At 49.4% G+C, this 18,208-nt stretch overlaps 3 protein-coding genes across 3 annotated transcripts in view; 1 reads left to right on the top strand and 2 right to left on the bottom strand.

Annotated features, from left to right (window-relative positions):
* Positions 1–17,655, bottom strand: rudimentary (carbamoyl-phosphate synthetase 2, aspartate transcarbamylase, and dihydroorotase rudimentary). Its single transcript, XM_031980113.2, has 26 exons — positions 17,055–17,655; positions 16,035–16,173; positions 15,635–15,920; positions 15,234–15,550; positions 14,550–15,117; positions 14,237–14,470; positions 13,272–13,916; positions 12,639–13,191; positions 12,186–12,561; positions 11,691–12,117; positions 10,669–10,867; positions 10,452–10,603; positions 10,272–10,376; positions 5,396–5,644; positions 4,754–5,005; positions 4,522–4,686; positions 3,873–4,034; positions 3,625–3,796; positions 3,436–3,551; positions 2,760–3,156; positions 2,367–2,692; positions 2,143–2,284; positions 1,994–2,064; positions 1,738–1,916; positions 1,400–1,604; positions 1–580 (listed from the first exon to the last, which is right to left on the bottom strand). Exons 1-26 carry the CDS (start codon positions 17,173–17,175, stop codon positions 383–385), a joined length of 6,756 nt encoding a protein of 2,251 aa, XP_031835973.1. The 5' UTR covers positions 17,176–17,655; the 3' UTR covers positions 1–382.
* LOC116428455 (uncharacterized) lies at positions 6,258–10,458 on the top strand. The gene is made up of 4 exons (XM_031980116.2): positions 6,258–6,681; positions 7,018–7,316; positions 7,399–9,191; positions 9,375–10,458. The coding sequence occupies exons 1-4, from the start codon at positions 6,500–6,502 to the stop codon at positions 9,975–9,977; spliced, it is 2,877 nt and encodes a 958-aa protein (XP_031835976.1). The 5' UTR covers positions 6,258–6,499; the 3' UTR covers positions 9,978–10,458.
* The window catches only part of LOC116428447 (pyridoxine/pyridoxamine 5'-phosphate oxidase), a 1,085-nt gene continuing 527 nt past the window's right edge, over positions 17,651–18,208 (bottom strand). Inside the window, exons 3-5 of the mRNA XM_031980105.1 lie at positions 18,129–18,203; positions 17,861–18,063; positions 17,651–17,783 (exon numbers count right to left, since the gene is read on the bottom strand). Of these exons, the coding sequence (XP_031835965.1) occupies positions 17,651–17,783; positions 17,861–18,063; positions 18,129–18,203 (411 nt within the window). The remainder of the gene's footprint in view (positions 17,784–17,860; positions 18,064–18,128; positions 18,204–18,208) is intronic.

Here is an 18,208-nt window from a genome sequence, read left to right on the forward strand (position 1 = left end):
TTGCCTGAAAATAAGATATTTTATTATTTGGCACATCGATCGTTTCTTTATTTTCATTTGTGTTCAGAGGATTAAAGGTACCCGAATGTCGTCCACCCTTATCAAGCGGGGACAAAGGTTTGGTCTAAATGCATCGTCACGCGAGGAATGTTCCGTAGAAACGATTCGGGCGTTCAGAAATATAAATTTCAAGTGTGATCGTAAGGTCGCTCGTAGAAAACAGGATTTCAATCGGAGAATGTTCGTGTTCCGTTTCGTTGCTTCTTTCGCTCGAGTACAAAATCTATTCCACTCGAACCACGTACCAATTGGGAACATGATAAAATATTTGTCCATCTTCTCGCAGTTACTCCTGAAACATTGTGGGTTAACCTTGGACGTATCACGGACGTCTGAGGACCATCTCCAACAGAGCCATTCTCACGTAGACACCGTTTTCGGCTTGCCGAAAGTAAGCGGCTCGTGGATCCTTGTCGAAATCCGGACTGATCTCGAACACGCGTGGCAACGGATGCATAACGATCATTTTTCTTTTCGCGCGAGACATTATCTGCGGCGTTACCACGAAATGCCCACAAACCTGAAAAACCCGAAACATTTCACATTACGATAGAAACGATTCGCTCGAATCGAGTGGCTCGCAACTCGTTTTATCTTAAAATCCCGGTAATCGGATGTCACTGTTCTTTTCCTTAAGAAGCTATGCACACGAGTGACGCGATCTAGCTGCGCTGCCGTTGCGATTGTTTTGTAACAACAGAGAAACGAAACTTCTACCTCACGAAAGAAGGATGAAAGAACTTTACGCCTCTGTTTTTCAAAAATCGTACAGGTATCACGTACACAGAACAAATTTCATCTTACACAATACACACAGTTAAAAAGAGAAATACTTCTGATTGTCATCCTTGTCGCGATTGACAAAACGCCAACGAATCGCGACAAGGATAGAAGTATTCCTTTCCTTTTTAACACGTTGAATGCCATGGGGGCCACCGGTGACCTCCACCCAAATCGAGTTGCCAGTTCACTCAAGTATACGATGATGAATTGAACACATTTCTATATTACAAATAATGCTACCAAACGCGGTGACATTCAACTAAATCAACGTGCAATAATAATGCAATTCGATCAAACGATTAAATATTATATTCTTTCCATTTTATGTAGTTTCCTCTATGCAATCGCGCGGCATTCAACGTTTTAATGGCGTACATTATGTAACGTGACATTTACTTTGTATATATGGTACATATACGAAAATGGCCAACGTCACCGCCGCGATATCGCGTCGCTCGCGTGCATAGGCCCTAAACGATTCTCCTCGCGTGCTATCGGTCAACCGTTCGATTCTTCGAATAGAGTGACATTGGTATCGAACAGAAGTAGCGTTTACCTGTCGATATTCCTCCTGCGTGGCGAAACGTTCCTTCTGAATGCGAGTCATGTAAAGGACGTCGGTGTCGGGAAGAGCGTCCTCCAGGGTGGAGAACTTTTCCTGAGGGATCCCGCGGTCGGACACGTACTTCACCACGTGGTCAGGCATGCCAAGGCCAGGTGGGCACACGTAACGCAGCTCCACATTGTACAGAGTCAACAACCTGCATCGCGCCGCGTGCGTTCCAGAAACAGCGATCGCCGCGCGCAGATAGCATAAAGATAAGGTGAGTCAAGGATGCGAGGCGAGCAGAGTTACGGATCGACCGGACTCTGACGATCGAGGAAGAAACTGACCTTGCGAGGGAGTGCACCGTTCTGCCGTGCTTCAGATCGCCCACCATTGTGATCGTGAGCCCGTTCACCGTGCCGATTTCGTCCCGAATGGTGAAGATGTCGAGCAACGCCTGCGTGGGATGTTCACCGACTCCGTCGCCGGCGTTCAACATCGGCTTCCTACAGTGCTGCGCGGCCCTCTGAACAAATATCGAGGAACGATGAGAGTGTTTCATTCGTATCGCGCGCCAGAGAAATGAAAAAGCCGATCGCTCACCGATACAGCGCCCGGTTCGGGATGTCGGAGAACTATAACGTCAGCGTATCCAGCCATCACCGCCACCGAATCTGAAACACACGGGTGATCGGTCAACGGATCTCTTACCGATCGGGGAAAGAATTCGTCTATCGCCTGAGCTCAAATACCTTCCAGAGTCTCCCCTTTCTTGACAGACGACGTGGATCCGTCCATGTATATCACCCGTCCGCCCAGACGTTGCATTGCCGCCGCGAAACTGCAAGACGTTCTCGTGCTAGCTTCATAAAAGATCAAGGCCATCAGCTTCCCCTGTTCACGGAAAACGCGAGATCATTCGTCGAAGGGAACCGTCGAACGAACATCGTCCGGGAGAACAAGGTGTCTTTCTTACTCGTAGTATGTGATTCAACGGTCGCTCCTTTCTGATCGCGTTGCGATGTCCCTCCGCGACGTTGAACAGATCCTTCAAGATCTCCTTGTTGAATATATCCACGGACAGCACGTTGTGCCCGTTCAAGCTGTGGCTGGTGTGGACGGGGAGGACCGGCGGTGCCACGAACACGTTCGGGTTGCTGTCGCTCTTGTACTTCATCGCGCTGCTTATCGGGAGCGGCGAAACGGTCCGTTGTATCGACGATGTTCGCGGGTGTTCCCGGGAATCCACTTCGGTGGCGAAGTGAACGTTCGACTTGGGCAACGTCGATTGCGACAGATACTCTGAAAATCATGAGAGACCATTCGACTTCGTACCTTCCGGTTTCGCGCCGTCCGAACAGTCGGTTACCATTTTGCTCCTCTTCCGATGTATCGTAATGGAATATGTCATAATTCGGAGACAACAGACCGTCCTGCGCCGAGCTCGGCCGACTGGTTACGTCGATGATCGGCGCGATCGACAGACTTTGATGCTTCATCTTCGCTTGAACCTCTCTTATGTCCTGCCCGAAACCTGGATTCACCAGGACCTGTCCCTCGACGTAGGCGACTTCCCCTCTTAGAACTACCCTGTAAACCGAACCGCGAACCTTCATCCCGGCGAACGGTGTCCACTTCGATTTGCTGAAGGGCATTGCGTCCGGGATGACCCACTCATCCTCGAGGTCGACTTCGATGTAGGTGTGCGGCTGATCCGGTATATTGAAGATCCTTTTCGGATTCTTGTAGAGTTTGTTCACCACATCCTAAAAATCAGAGGAAATCATCAACGATTCGCACAGACGCCGGAGAAGGGATGGAAGGAGGAATCATCGTTCTCGGAAGGTTTAATCAGAATCTTTTAACTGTCATCACACTCCAACACTATTTATCTCGTCGCGGCGGAGCGATATCGAAGACAATGTCTCAATGAATCATACCGAAGAAGATACGTTTCAACCGTCGATTGATTGTACAAATCATCGATCGTTTCCGGTTCGGAGAGAAAAATACGGCCGAATGACGTGTACGATGATTCTCTGTACCTCCATCGTTAATTTTCCCTCGTGAACGGCGGTGAGCAACAGCGGAAGCATGGTCTCGAGGCCGGGAAATCCTGGTGGTGGTTTCTCGCTGGACTTCTCTTGTACGGTGTGCGGTGCTTGAACATTGAAATTCCCGTTCAACGAACCGAGGTTTGACGCGCATTTGGTATTTTATGGCGATTAGCTTACCGTGATCAGTCGCGAAGCAATCGATCACGTCCAAATTCTCCCACAATGCCTGTTGATCCTCTTTGGTTCCTAGAATCGGTCTCACTTGGCCTCGGCCATGACCAATGCGCTCCAAGTCATCCTCGCAGAGGAACAAGTGGTGAGGACACACCTCGCAAGTGACAGCCATACCCTGAAATAAACGAATTTCGCCTTGGGAATCGAGTGCGTCGCTCTGGATTTCGTTCATCTCAGGATGAATCACGCACCTTGTCCTTAGCGGCGCGAATTATTTGAATCTCTTCCTTCCGAGCTACATGGCACACGTGGATGGGTCGATTATGCAAACCGGCCAACAGGAGAATCGCGGCTGTCGTTTGACCCTCGGCGTGCACGCAGAGAGGGTATTTCTTCGGCCAGCTTTGGAAATGCTGGAAACAAATCGATGCTACAGCATCACTCAAGTTAACGTGATTACGCGATAAGTTCCCTTACGCTTTTACGTAATGCGTTATAACAATACAGCGTTATCAGGCAAGCAAGTATTCGCGGTCGCGGAGTTGTTACACTCCGGGAACTACAGAAACTGTTGACTCGAGGACTGCTCGAGGACTGTACAGTATCGTCGAAAAGTTGGAAAAGGTTCGTCCCACTCGGATGGATGAATCTGGTAGTTAATTCTTAGTTAATTTACGGAATGGTAATGGAAAAACTCTGTGAAACATACAAAACCTTCAGCAGATGAAGCTAAATTATATATCGGTTGCTTAAACAATAGAAAACAAGGAAACTACACGGTGATCCGTTGCTGTCTGAGTGATTCCATCATTCGTTTGCGACTTAGTCTTCCAAACACGAGAACTCGATCTCGCCGAAGTGTCGATGTTTGTCCGTAAGGGGTTCGGAATAGATACGCACCTTGATCCACATGGAGAGATCAGTCAATCGGAGTGTCGTAAACGTTTCGTTCAGATACATTTTCAATCCAGCCGCCAGAGGTGCCAATTCGGACGCTATGTTACAATTCTCGGAGGACGCGCCGACGAAGATCGCGTAGTCGCATCTAGCGTTGCTCTGGGCTCGCTGAAAAGTCGAGAGACAGCATTTCAAGTCGAACGGTTGGCAAACGAAGCGTCGCGAGCCTGTTTACCTCCTTGGCCAACGCGAAGGACTGATGATCGACGACCGCCGGATTCGTGTTGGGCATCGCGAAAATCATCGTGATGCCTCCGGCGAGCGCAGCGGCGGTGCACGAAGCGAAATCCTCTTTGTAAATCGCGCCAGGATCGCGCGTATGCACGTGGACGTCGATAAAACCAGGGAGTTTAATCATCGTCCGCGAAGACACGCAGTCTGTGTGCGTTGTCATGCGAGGTGCGTGTCCGTTCAGCATTCTCATGGCCTGCGTAACAGCCTCTATTTAGTACAGTATCTCTTGATTTCCGCGCGTTCGAAACGAATGCGTTATCGTCGGTTATCCAACAATGGTGCACGCATCGTTGCATCGCATGTGAAAACGCACCGCTCGACGGTTTCTCCGATACAGCGGTTAATTCGAAGTGGTCCGTCGATCGAATCAAGTGGGGATCACGTTGGCACGCGATCGTTAGGGTTAAAAACGCTTCGATGGAATTCTCGACGCATTAATAATCGACATTACAAGATAAAATTCGTGTCGATGATAAGCCTGAGTAAGAAGCATAACGTAACGCGGCGAATTCCAATCGTTTGAGAACATTCGGCGAACACGTATCGAACCGCAGTAAACTTTGCCCCCGTGTCCCATACTCACCTCGACCAGCAATTTCGCGCATTTCACATCCGTGATCAGGGGAACCGAATAATCGATGGCCAACCTCCTCATACGATATCCGTGCGTCATGAAATTGGAAACGCGACGTACACCCCCGTTCCGTATCGGTAAATTGATTATAAGATCGAACTGCTTCTTCGAGAGGAAATCGGCTAGATGCCGGAGCTCGCTCGGACTGGAATCTTCGTTCACGGTGATATCTTCGAAGGTCCATTGCACCGGTTCAACCTGCAATTAAATAGATTTTTCTTTCGAAGCTGGTTCTTACGGGGCTCGTTCTCCTATTTCGAAGCACATATTATTTGTTGCCGGCCGATTAGGTCGCGTTATCGTTTAGAGAGTCGCTTATCGCCGCTACGTTCATAGCTGTATAGTTTCTATACAAAACAGTCGATAACGATCACCCGCGTATCGCTTTATAATCAATCGAACTATGTATGACTAGATAAGGCGAGGTACCGTTGGAAGAATCACAGGAACGTAGAATAAATTGATTGATGTACCATCAATTAAGAACACGTTCCGTTTGATTTATTCGACGATTTTCCGTTAACGCCATTAACGGACGCGTTAAGAAGAGGATCGCGAATGGAAAAAGTCGTACACGGAATGCGAGAACGATTACGATCCCCGAGTTAATTTTCATTTCGCCCGATGAAAAGCTTTCGATAAGCGGGCATTGTTGTCATCCTCGTCGGTGACCAGGCTCTCGAAATCGTTATCGCGCGGGCTATGCCTCAATCGCGCTGTAGCATAATCGAGCAGTTAACAGAAGAATTTTTCGTGCGCGGTTTATTTGTCGATAGCCGATATCGAAGTACCGATTAAAACCGTTCTGCCTCCTAGCTCGATCATCAGATACGTAGCGGGCTTTTATCAGCCGCGGTACCCTGAAACTGGATTACTGTTTCGTGGATGAACGTCGAGTACGCGTCGTTTAGTGCTGCGCGAACCATGTTCGCGGACGTTCGATTCTCCTCGAGGGGATTGAATCAACGAATTTGACTGTCTTTCTCGACGGGACACCGCCACGCGGGCGAGTTACGTGAATACAACTGTTTTTGGTGAAACGGAGGACGTGCAATGGGAAGTTCCGGGTCGAAGGGCAAGAAGGGGTTGCGAGAGAAAAAGCACACGCAAGCGTCACACGACAGTGACTACGAGGACATAGAGCTGCTTCTGCTTAGGAAAACGATTCAGAGGGACCCGGAGGGCTTCGTGCTGAACAATCTAATGCTATGCGTCCAGTTCTTCAAGAATTACGAGTAAGATGAACGTTTTTGAGAAATCGATAACGTCGCGGCACCGCGAGAGTCACGTTTCCACGTATTCCTCACGCGTATCCGTTCTCGATCTCTCCGACAGTAACATTTCAGTGTTCCGTGTCCAGTCGATTCGCCGATACGCATCGCGATCCAATTAATCGTAATCTAATCTTCGCTTGTAGTTGTAATAAGCCGGAAAAAATAATTTTGTTTCTCGATCGACGCGACAATTCGAACTAATAACATAGATTCGCGCTTTGCTTCCGACAATCGACAGAGCGATACCGCCGCGCCGCGATCGAGGAGAAGATGACGTTGATCGAGATCGGTTTCCAGGGAAATCGAAGCGGTGAAGGGGACTTTAGTGTCGACGCTCGAGGTGGAGCTGAACAAACGCATGCCACCGCAGAAGCATGTTCTCCTACCGGACGTTCTCCAAGAATGCGTCGCGAGGAACGTCGGATTCACGTCGACGAGGCAGACGTTTCGTCCTATCACCGAGCCACTGCTGCCGGTACGAATTTACACGGTCCACGACAACGTCGACATCACAGAAGACAACTTGCTGCCGCACTACAGCAGCATGAACGATTCGATCATGTACAATATGCTGCTGCAAACCACGGAGCACGAAGGTAAGAGAAGATAAGTGGAACCCTACGAACCGAAACGTCCCTCTCGTTGGTACTTTCAACGAAATCTCGTTTCTTCCGACAGGGTACATTCAGCTGCAGCTTGTCGAAGAATCCGGACTGTCGACGAACGGTTCAAAGGAAGATGATCTGTCGTCGATCGCGGAGGACGACGACGAATTCTACAGTGACGGCGACAGCGTGTACTGTGTGAAGCCGCGCAACGACCTGATGATAGCCCAACGATCGCGACAAAGGACACCGATAGCGTCCATAAACGGATCCATGAACGGGTCCAGCAGGTCGTTGCCTAACCTGCTCGCAGAGGATGAAATCCTGTACGAGGAGAGGCGAGCGCTCAGTAACTCGAATCGTAACTTGCGAAACGTCGCCGAGACCGATTACGAGAACGCCTCCTCCTCCCACGAGAAGCAACGGAACCTTAATAAAAAATCATCGTTCAGGGAAGAACCGGTGAAAGGAGACCGTCGCCGGTACGAGAAACACTCGCCGCGAGTGAAGACGCTAGGGTCCGCCAATCAGAGTCATTCCAGTAGCATAAGCTCCGGTTATCGGTCCGATAATTATGCGATGGACAGCGATAGTAGTTACAATCCCACCCAAAATTCCAGGCTCGAACGAAGTTCGACCGACGAGGGGATAGAGGAAAATTGTATAATGACCGGCAAGTTGCCGAGTCGTTGCTTCAAGCGAGTCACGTACACGGCGGACGGGAAAATTTACGATCCGCAGGATGAGAAGAAACCTTTGTTGAACAGCAGACAACGGAGGATCAAGCAGGTTCTGAATCGTCACAATTACGATGTGAGTTACATCAGCAGCACCATGTTCATGGCGCACTTCAAGAAGATGTTTCGGCAACGATTGGCCGCCTGCCTAGGCCTCGATCGGGAATCCGTGCAGGAATTGAAATCCATGGGATGCGTGATCCACTGCGACAGAGTTTTCTTCTCGAAAACTTCCACGCACAGCCGGGTCGTGCAGTACGAGATCGTGCCGGCCTTTTGGTTGCAGTGGCCTGAGTGCGCTCAGGAATGGCTGGACCGACCGCGGAGCACATGGCCCGACTACGATGACATCGAGAAGATCAAAACCTCCGGATGTTACGTGGTCCCGGAGGGATTCATGTCGAGAGACAATAAGAACCCTAGCAAGGACATCGAGTGGCAGCTGATCTTCCCGGCCGCGGAACGGTACCTCGAAACTTGTATGACCTGGACTCAAACGCAGGTCTATTTGGTCGCGCTGATGCTGCACAAGACTTTTATGAGACCGATCTCGGACAGCCTGTATGGCCTGACGACCGGTCAGATCAAGCACAAGCTTTTCTGGTTGATAGAGGAAAACGATAGACCGTCCAAGTGGCCTGGCACCAGAATGGGCGATTGTTTGATGACATTGCTCAATTCCCTTTACTACAGCACGAGCCTAAACGAGCCGACGCTCAGGGATTACTTCGTCAGAGGCAGGAATCTGTTTCAGTGGGCCCAGAACGGCCACCTGCTCTACACACAGAAACAACTGAAACGTATCATCGAGAACCCGGTGATGTACGTCATCTACGCACTGCAGAACATTCGATACGGCGATAACTTCTTCCCGCGATTAGATTTCGAGATGCTGGTGCAAATATTAACGGAGGACACGCTGGCTCTGATCAATCCAGCGCTTAGAACGCAAGTCCCTAAGTCGATGCCGCAATCGAATCAAGACGCTGCTAGGCAGGACGAGAAATATCATAGAACTTCGTTCTGGGACAACGCCAAGAAACAAGAAATGAAACACACCGCTCGGGTGGTCAACAATAAAACGCTGATCTGTCGACGCAACCCTACGGATTCTATCGTCGAAATCTCGGTAAGATTCGTTAGAAGTATACACGATTCGTTTACATTCCCTATATTGTGCTTTTCCTTTCATCGGTACTAATGCCGAGCATCAAGCTAATCCTTCCTCACGGACGTGCACGCGCTCGCTTGTCGTCTCTAGTTTAATCTTATCTACGATAGTCTGGCGAGTGACCGTCATCACAATTTTCAGATACGCTGTGCCGAGTTGGAGGATACGAGATTATGCGTTCTACTAGACTTCTTCATACGACACTTCATTAGAATAGCCGAGCGATGCAATCAGTACGGAGCTGGTCGACAAAAAACACTCTACCTCGATCACGCCGATCGTTTGTCCATCATCCTCTTCGAACACCAAGCGTACAAGGACGACGCTAGAAGTTATCGCGACAAGATCAAAGTTCTCCGAAAGAAGAACCTTGGCACACGCTCTCAAAGCGACGCGCCCGAAACACCGAAGAGAAATCCGGAATCGGCGATGTTCGCAGCACCGTTGAGAAATCGTTTTAGGAGAACGTCTGTGGAGACGTCTAGGTCTGCGCAGAGCAATGAAACGTTGTCGGGTACGGAGGACGTGCAATCGAAACGGTCGGATCAAAGTACCGCCGACCAACGGAACACCACGAAAGTGATGGTGCACGGAACAGAGAAAGAAGATTCGGTAGAGCAGGCTTCGACCAGTACTACGTCGCCTCAGGTTTTACCGGTGAAGAAAGCGAAAGATAGGTCTGGCCAGGTTGTCAAGTTTGTAGAATCGAGCGACTCTGAGACGAATGATTCTACATTTATATAAGGAACTGTCCTTATCAGCGCGAGAAGGAACGAACTGTTCCTTCGTCGCTAAAATAAATATGAACATTAGGAGCAAGTTAACGCAGTAATTTATTACCGTTTAACGTTATTTATACTTGGAAAAGACTGAAAGCGTTTCGCTATCCCGTGGACTAGTAGAACGCATCCATTCGAAAGAAATAATTAAAGTAATTTAAACATTGACATCTGCTTGTAACCCGAAATACAAGTATTTGAATACAATTTACCATTGTAAGAGTGCGCATGATTACGCAACAATTCTTTCTTCACTTACCTCGACTCCATGCTCGGTGTAAAAATCTGCGGTTCCCATGCTCGCGTACAATTTGTATCCCATCTTACGGAGGGAGCGAATAGATGGCAGTAATTCCATTTTATGCTGAAAACCGACGCACGAGTTCAGTGGATTGTATAGTTGAACGTTGTACGTAGTTAGACGATAAGACGATTGTACCTTGAAACTTCCGATAGAGAGTAAGATTCCTTTCTGCGGTATGTGAAAGCCAGTGCTCATCATTCCCTTGAGATAAGCTTCGAACCGATTGTCACCGAAACAAGCCACTTCACCGGTAGAAACCATCTCGACACCCAACATCACGTCAGCGCCTGTTATATAATATGTATATAAATGTAACCTACCAATCAATTGTATTATAAATATCGTATCATACCTGCGAGTCTCGAGAATGAGAACTGCGGCACTTTAACGCCGACTTTGCCGCATCCGGCGAGAACGTCCACAGGATCGACGGACTCTCCGACGATCAGTCGAGTGGCCATAGCCACGAAATCGTGGTCCAAGGTTTTCGAAACGAAAGGGAACGATCTGGAGGCTCGGACGTTGCACTCGATCACTTTCAACTCGTTGTCCTGTCCGGATGTAAACACGAGTAAAACCGTTTAACCCCTTGACCTATGATCCCTTTCTCAATTGTGATCGATCTAACTACTTTGTTATTAATGATTAATCGAAACTAAGAGAAATATCCATTTCTATTCTATGTCAACGTGTGCTCTAAGGTACAATCATTGACAACAGCGGAATAATATGCAATTTGCCTTCAAACAGATTGAATAATATTTATGTTTGTTAAATTCTGTTTGGAATCTTTACCGCGAGTCTGACACGATATTGTAGGGCAAGGGGTTAACTTGGTTATTGTTGGCGCTTAAAGGCGCTTTGAAAAATTTGGTTTTGATTGTTATCATCGTCTATAGGCGTCCGTAAAATGTTATAGACAATATTTGCAGCAAAGCTACCTTAGATCAGACGTAAGTGAATTCTAATCCAACGATTACGTAATCGTTAGCTATACATTATATAAATATGATTATTTTATATTAAAAATGGTTCGTCATTCGTCGAACAACTTGGGATTAATTATTACGTTGGGATTTATTATACACGTTCTCGCCATTTACTGCAAAGTTAAAAGTCGACAGGGGCAAGGGGACTCTTCCACTCATGATGCTCGGACCGCCCCGGCTTTCTTGGACGGTCATTATTGGCGCGCGGCAGTAACAAAGGACGAAAGCGAGACTGAATGCGATGAAGCGCCATCGCGCATCGCGCGCCAATAATAACCATGCGTCGAAAGTCGAGATGGCCGGAACATCGTGAGTGGAAGAGCTTCCTTACCTATGCATTTTTAGTTCGACAATCGATGGAGCTACCGTGAGAACTGCACTGTACCTTGGCGATCAGTTGCATGTTGAAGGGACCCGTGACACAGAGCGACGCCGCAATCGCTCTCGAGATTGTCTTAATCTTCGCCAACGTCTGAGCGTTGATGTCCTGCGGCGGAGTGACCAATGTAGCGTCTCCGGAATGGACACCGGCGTTCTCCACGTGCTCCGACACGGCCATGCAAAGGATAACTCCGTCATAGGCGACCGCGTCCACGTCTATTTCCTTCGCCTCGAGGATGAACTTCGAAATAACCACCGGATGCTCCTTGTTCACCTCGCTCGCGCTCTTTAAATACGACTCGAGGTCCTGATTCGAGTGCGCCACGTTCATCGCAGCTCCGCTCAGAACGTACGAGGGTCGCACCAAGCACGGATAACCGACCTCCTCGCAGAACTCGATGGCCGACTTCAAATTGGTCAGTTCTTTCCACCTGGACGAGACTCGCGTTTAACTACGCAACGAGAGTAACGACGTGCGACTAGAGCATCGTTTGTTTACCTAGGTTGCGATATACCGATACCATCCAGCATGCGAGAGAACTTGAACCGATTCTCAGCGCCGTCCACAGACTCGGGCGAGGTACCGAGAATCCTCGCTTGCTGCCTATGCAGATCCATAGCGATGTTATTCGGCAGCTGCCCGCCCATGGATAGAATAATGCCTTCCGGATTCTCGTGGTCGTAAATGTCCATCACGACTTCGAAGGATATCTCCTCGAAGTACAGTCTGTCGCTCATGTCGTAGTCGGTGCTGACGGTTTCCGGATTATAGTTGACCATGATCGTTTTCTTCCCTAGATTCCGTAGTTCGCGCAGGCAGCTCACCGCACACCAATCGAACTCCACCGAGCTGCCGATTCGATAAACACCGGAACCTGGACAGAATCAAGCACGCGAATCCGTCGATCGATTCGTGGCGAATAAGGCGAGACTCGTTCTAGCTGTAACTTACCCATCACCATCGTGTAACCGCCGAAGAACTCGACGTCGTGCGTGGTCCCGTTGTACGTCAGGTATAAATAATTCGTGGTGGCGGGCCACTCGGCCGCCACCGTGTCTATCTGCTTCACCATCGGCCGTATATTGCTCTCCTGCCTTTGGATTCTTACCGCCAACTCCGAGCTCTTCACCACCGCGGCGATCTGTTTGTCCGAGAAGCCGATCTGCTTCGCGCGCAGCAGAACGTCGTGGGATAATTTCGTGTGATCCACGTTCTCCAATACCAGATAATAGTCGATGATGTTCCTCATCTTGTAGAGGAACCAACGGTCGATCTTCGTCAGCTCGTACAACCTGTCGATCGTGTAGCCAGCCTTTATGGAGGCGGCGAGGACGAACATCCTCTTGTCCGTCGGTTTCTCCAGCTCCTCGTCGTTGGGAGTCTTCACGTAAGGATCGAACCCGTTGATGTTCTCGTCGACCATTCTTAAAGCTTTCTGGAAGGCTTCCTCGAATTTCCGACCAATCGCCATTACTTCTCCTACACTCTTCATCGAGCTACCGATCTAAAATCAAGGAACGTGCGCATCAACGCGTCGCCTCTTCAGCTGCGAATGGAAAAAGCTCGGATAGCCGGGCGGCATACCTTGGTGCTGACGCGATGAAACTTCCCGAGATCCCATCGCGGTATCTTCACGACGCAATAGTCGAGACTCGGCTCGAAGCATGCCGTGGTCTTCCCCGTTACGGAGTTATGGATGTCCGGTAACCGAATGTCGAGGGCTAGCTTGGCTGCTACGTAAGCGAGCGGATAGCCGGTCGCTTTGCTGGCTAGAGCCGAACTTCGAGACAGTCTGGCGTTCACTTCTATGATATAGTACTCCTCGGAGTTCGGGTTCAGCGCGTACTGGATATTACACTCCCCGACGACGCCGAAATGCCTGATCACGTTGATCGCCGTGGTCCGGAGCATGTTGTACTCCTTGTTGGACAACGTTTGACTCGGGGCGACCACGATCGATTCCCCGGTATGAATCCCGAGGGGATCGACGTTCTCCATGTTGCAGACCGTGATGCAATTGTCGTAAGCGTCGCGGACCACCTCGTATTCGACTTCTTTCCAACCCTTCAACGACTTGTCGATGATCAATTGGTTCGAATGGGCGAACGCCTGTTGCGCCAGTATCTTCAGCTCTTCCTTCGAATTCGCGAATCCGGATCCCAAACCTCCGAGGGAGAACGCTGCCCTAGCCATCACCGGGTAACCGAGTTTCTCGGCGGCTTCCAGTGCCTGGAAACGTGGAAAACATTTGGAAACGTTCCTTGAACTTTCACCTACAGAGGAACGCGAAGCTGTACTTCTGTACGGCAAGGTTTGCTGCGGTCTGCATATCATAAATGTAATATCACTGCAGTTTGAGGCTGATAGTATGTTCCGCTGTGCGATTATGTTAGATTAGATTATAATGTGCACAACTATTATACACAAGGATTGTGCAATCATAGTGGCGTATCATTCACAAAGATGATATAGACGAAAGCTATGATAATGGCGTACAGTAGCTAAAAGGTTAATCAGAAACTGGCCAAACGACGACCGAACAGCCTCACCTCTTGAATCGAATAGACCGCAGCGCTTGGCGCGACTTTCTCGCCGATTTCACCGATGCGCTCGGCGAAGATCTTCCTGTCTTCTGTTTCTATGATAGATTGTATAGGTGTTCCCAGGATCTTGACATTGTACTTGGCAAATACTCCGCTCTTCTCGAGCTCGACGCCACAGTTGAGCGCGGTTTGTCCGCCGAACGTCAAGAGCACACCATCGGGACGCTCCGATCGTATCACCTGCGCGAAAATAGAGCAGTTGAAAAATGAAATGTACGCGTATACATATTCGTCGATGCGGACGATCGATGTTATTTACCTCCTCCACGTATTGCGGTATAATCGGGAGAAAGTACACCTTGTCCGCCATGCCTTTCGACGTCTGAACGGTCGCGATGTTCGGGTTGATTAGAAGCGTTTGTATGCATTCCTCCCGCAGCGCTTTGATCGCCTGGGATCCAGAGTAATCGAATTCGCCCGCTTGACCTATGCTCAGTCCGCCTGAGCCCAAGATCAGCACTTTCTTAGGACGACGCGACAAATTCGGACGAAACGGATCGGGACTTAACTTCTTCTTCAACCTCTCTCTGATAGGTACCCGCGGTTTCCCCGAAGATTCGTCTTTGACAGCGTCCAGAAACACGTCGAACAGGCATTCTAAATCTTCGGGGCCGGCAGTGTGCTCCGGATGGAATTGAACCGTGAAGTACGGCAAAGTCGAATGCAAGACTCCTTCGTTGCTCTGATCATTAGCGTTTGTAAAGAGCGGTTCCCAGCCGTCCGGCAATTTGCCGGCGTCTACCGCGTATCCATGATTTTGCGAAGTCATGTAACAACGTCCGGTTCCGTGGTGCGTGACGGGCTGATTATGACCACGGTTCCCGTAACTACACACGAACGTATGGCAGATTTAGTGTCGGAAATTGGGGAACGGCGCCTCGTCGCGCGCGCCAATCGACGATCTACATATCTCGCGGCGAGGCGACAAGTGGATAGTACATACTTCATCTTATACGTAACGCAACCCGCGGCGATGCAGAGCAACTGATGACCCAGGCATATACCGAAAATCGGCGTCACCGTCCGTGACTGGAGGACCGATCGAATATTTCTCACCGTGATTTCGCACATGCTCGGATCGCCCGGCCCGTTGCTCAAAAACAAACCGTCGTACTCGACTTTCCTCAAATCGTAATTCCACGGTACCACGTCGACGCGAGCCCCTCGTCCGAGCAGGCATCTTATTTGATTGTACTTGAGGCCGCAGTCGACCACGCACACGCGAGGATGACCGTCCGGATTGTACGTCTTCTTCTCGGGCTGAAATGTTACGTTTCAAACGTTAGCGGCTGCCGACGATAACGTTTCATCATGGGATTTCATGAAATTACAGGATACTACAACCTGAACAACTTCCGCCACCAGATTCCTCTTGTTGGGATCCGCTATAGGAGGATTCAGGGGTGTTGCTGGGTTCGTGGATGGCGGATCGAAAACGATTCTACCCAATATCGTGCCCTTCTCGCGAATAACTTTCGTCAAGGCTCTGGTATCGATTTCGTATATGCCGGGCACATTTTGTTCCTTCATCCATTGGGACAACGTTTTCGTCTGCCGCCAGTGACTCGGAGTTTCGCATATTTCGCCGACCACCAGACCAGTTACCCATATCCGATGCGACTCGAACCAGCTGCAAGAGCGGGGAACAGATTCAATTTTGATCAGCCTATCGATCGCGCGATGTACTTCCATCGCGAAATCGTCTGAGTCGCTCGAAAGGCGAGAGAGTTCTGAGAAATCTTACTAAGGTATTTTATGCTCGTCGACCTCGTTGCCGAACACGCCGTAATTGCCGATCAGTGGATACGTGAGCACAAGGATTTGAGCGTGGTAGGAAGGATCTGTGAGCGACTCCGGGTATCCCATCATACCGGTCTGAAAGACTGGAAAAAATTCATCAGTGCGAACAGCGCGTAAGTTACGCTCGTTGAAACGCTACACCGTAGCTCGCTAATCTATCCTAAATAAAAGAGAAACATTGCACACCGTGGAACGGGTCGGTCCAAACTCGTTCCACGGCTCGTGTCGCGATAACGTCGAGCTCGAATGCAGAGGACAGTATACTGCACGTATACTCCAACACGCATACACCTCGCGAATCTCTCTTTCGCTTGAATCCATCAAGTGGCAGATCGATAAATCATCGAACGCCGACAGGTAACACGTCAACATTGCTCCACGCGTTACGCAAAGGTTCAAGTCGGAGCGGAGCAAACAGTGCTCGGTTTGTTTACGAATGAAACGTTACTGATTACGATGGTTCTATAAGATTCCGTTGTGGCAGCGTTGCGCGATCGTAGCCAGGCCGGCCACCGATAGAAAAATAAGCAACGTATACAACGATACGCGCTGTAGTGGGAGACGAAGGAAAAACTGTCAATATACAGAGCGGTCATAGTTAATAAAGACACGACTCGACATAATTGACTCGTTCGACGGGCGACGCCAATGGACTCTAATAGACGGTCAACTAATTCGAAACCACGTGGGCGGTATCGATCGCGTACTGTCCGGATGAAGCGACATCGATGATATTCGGATGGAGCACGTGCACGTGTACAACAGCGAACACCGCGCGAATTCTTACTCCCGCGCGACTCCGAATTGGGAAATGGCTGATACGCGATCGGAAAGCCCCGGAAAAACGGAGCGGAATAGAATTGAATCGTCGTCGCTCATGGAAATGCCCGTGTACGTGCACGCGCATCTGTCTACCGGTTGCATACCCCAAACGAGAAACACGTGTTCATCGATTTAGACTCACCTACTTCACCGTCAACCGGATTTTCCGCACCGAAATGTTTTCCCGGAAAAACGGAGCCATCCTCTAGCAAAAGGAATGCCGTTTTCGCGTTATCGAGAACAGTGGCCGCGTGCTCGTGCATTTCTTCAACGGGTACCGGCAATCTGTGTACGATTGGAGCGTGCTCTTGGCCCGGTGAACAGTACTAACGACAGTGGCACGAGCATACGCTTTGTAGGCGATGAATATTCGAAGTGGTTTAGTAGGGGCCTCGGCAGCCCGTTTGCGCACGTCTCAGCGTCGCATTGATGGAAACGCCTCCTGCCGATAGGTGTCCGCTTTGCTCGCTGTTATACGTTGGAACGGTCGCGCGCGCCATTTTCCGTCGACCATTTTCCGGCGGTTCAAATTTGAATTCAAACTTAACGTACGCCTGCGTTCGAAACATTCTATTTCGTTTGTTTGTTTATTTCATACAACGACGGGAACAGAGAGAAAGATCACATTGCGAACGAGACGCATCTGAATAACGCGGTACAGGGATTTCGAATCGATGATTTTGAACAACGTGATTTCGTAACGGAAGACGCGCGCTTTCGGCGTTGAGACTTCACGCGCTATGCGGCTATTCGATGGTGCTTCCAAGAGCCATTCGAGTCCTCTTCCTTTTGATAAAGGATTCTGTCTCCTATCAAATGATCCCTCGCGTAATAAAATTCCATCATCGTTGGGAACAACTTGTAGCCGACGCTGAAAAACGGTTTAACCATTTAAATATACACCATCGATTTTACTTTCGCGGACAGTTCCGAGTATATTACACCTACAAATGATCCGGCATCGATAGAGTCGTCTCGTTTTTGCGGACCGAATCCAGTATCTCGTCGTGTCGTTGCTTCATCTCCTCCCAGTTCACTTCCTGCCCTTGGTGGCACAAATGAGACCGAACTTTGCAATACAACGGCTCTCTGTCGTATATGTGCTGGATATCTTCCCTCTCCAGTCTTTTCATGATCCCTTCGACTCTGACCTGTACACGGGTAGGATAGCATCTTCATCAACGACCCCTCAATGCTGATCGTCAGCTCTACGCACCTGTTTAACGATCTTCTGTTCTTTCTCGTTAACGAAACACCACAGATAACACATGGCGACGCGAGGAACGCTTTCCTGAA

The sequence above is a fragment of the Nomia melanderi genome, chromosome 1 (assembly GCF_051020985.1).
Source record: "Nomia melanderi isolate GNS246 chromosome 1, iyNomMela1, whole genome shotgun sequence".
NCBI classification, from domain to species: domain Eukaryota; kingdom Metazoa; phylum Arthropoda; class Insecta; order Hymenoptera; family Halictidae; genus Nomia; species Nomia melanderi.

Excerpts from the sequence above, each read along its gene's own strand:
- rudimentary (XM_031980113.2), bottom strand. The coding sequence starts at position 17,175 with ATGCACGAGCACGCGGCCACTGTTCTCGATAACGCGAAAACGGCATTC. Across the intron at positions 13,917-14,236 it reads CGGTCTATTCGATTCAAGAG|GCACTGGAAGCCGCCGAGAA; the intron begins GTGAGGCTGTTC and ends CCACGTTTCCAG. Across the intron at positions 5,645-10,271 it reads ACACCGAGCATGGAGTCGAG|GTTGAACCGGTGCAATGGAC; the intron begins GTAAGTGAAGAA and ends ATTTAATTGCAG.
- LOC116428455 (XM_031980116.2), top strand. The coding sequence starts at position 6,500 with ATGGGAAGTTCCGGGTCGAAGGGCAAGAAGGGGTTGCGAGAGAAAAAG. Across the intron at positions 6,682-7,017 it reads CAGTTCTTCAAGAATTACGA|GGAAATCGAAGCGGTGAAGG; the intron begins GTAAGATGAACG and ends ATCGGTTTCCAG. Across the intron at positions 9,192-9,374 it reads ATTCTATCGTCGAAATCTCG|ATACGCTGTGCCGAGTTGGA; the intron begins GTAAGATTCGTT and ends CACAATTTTCAG.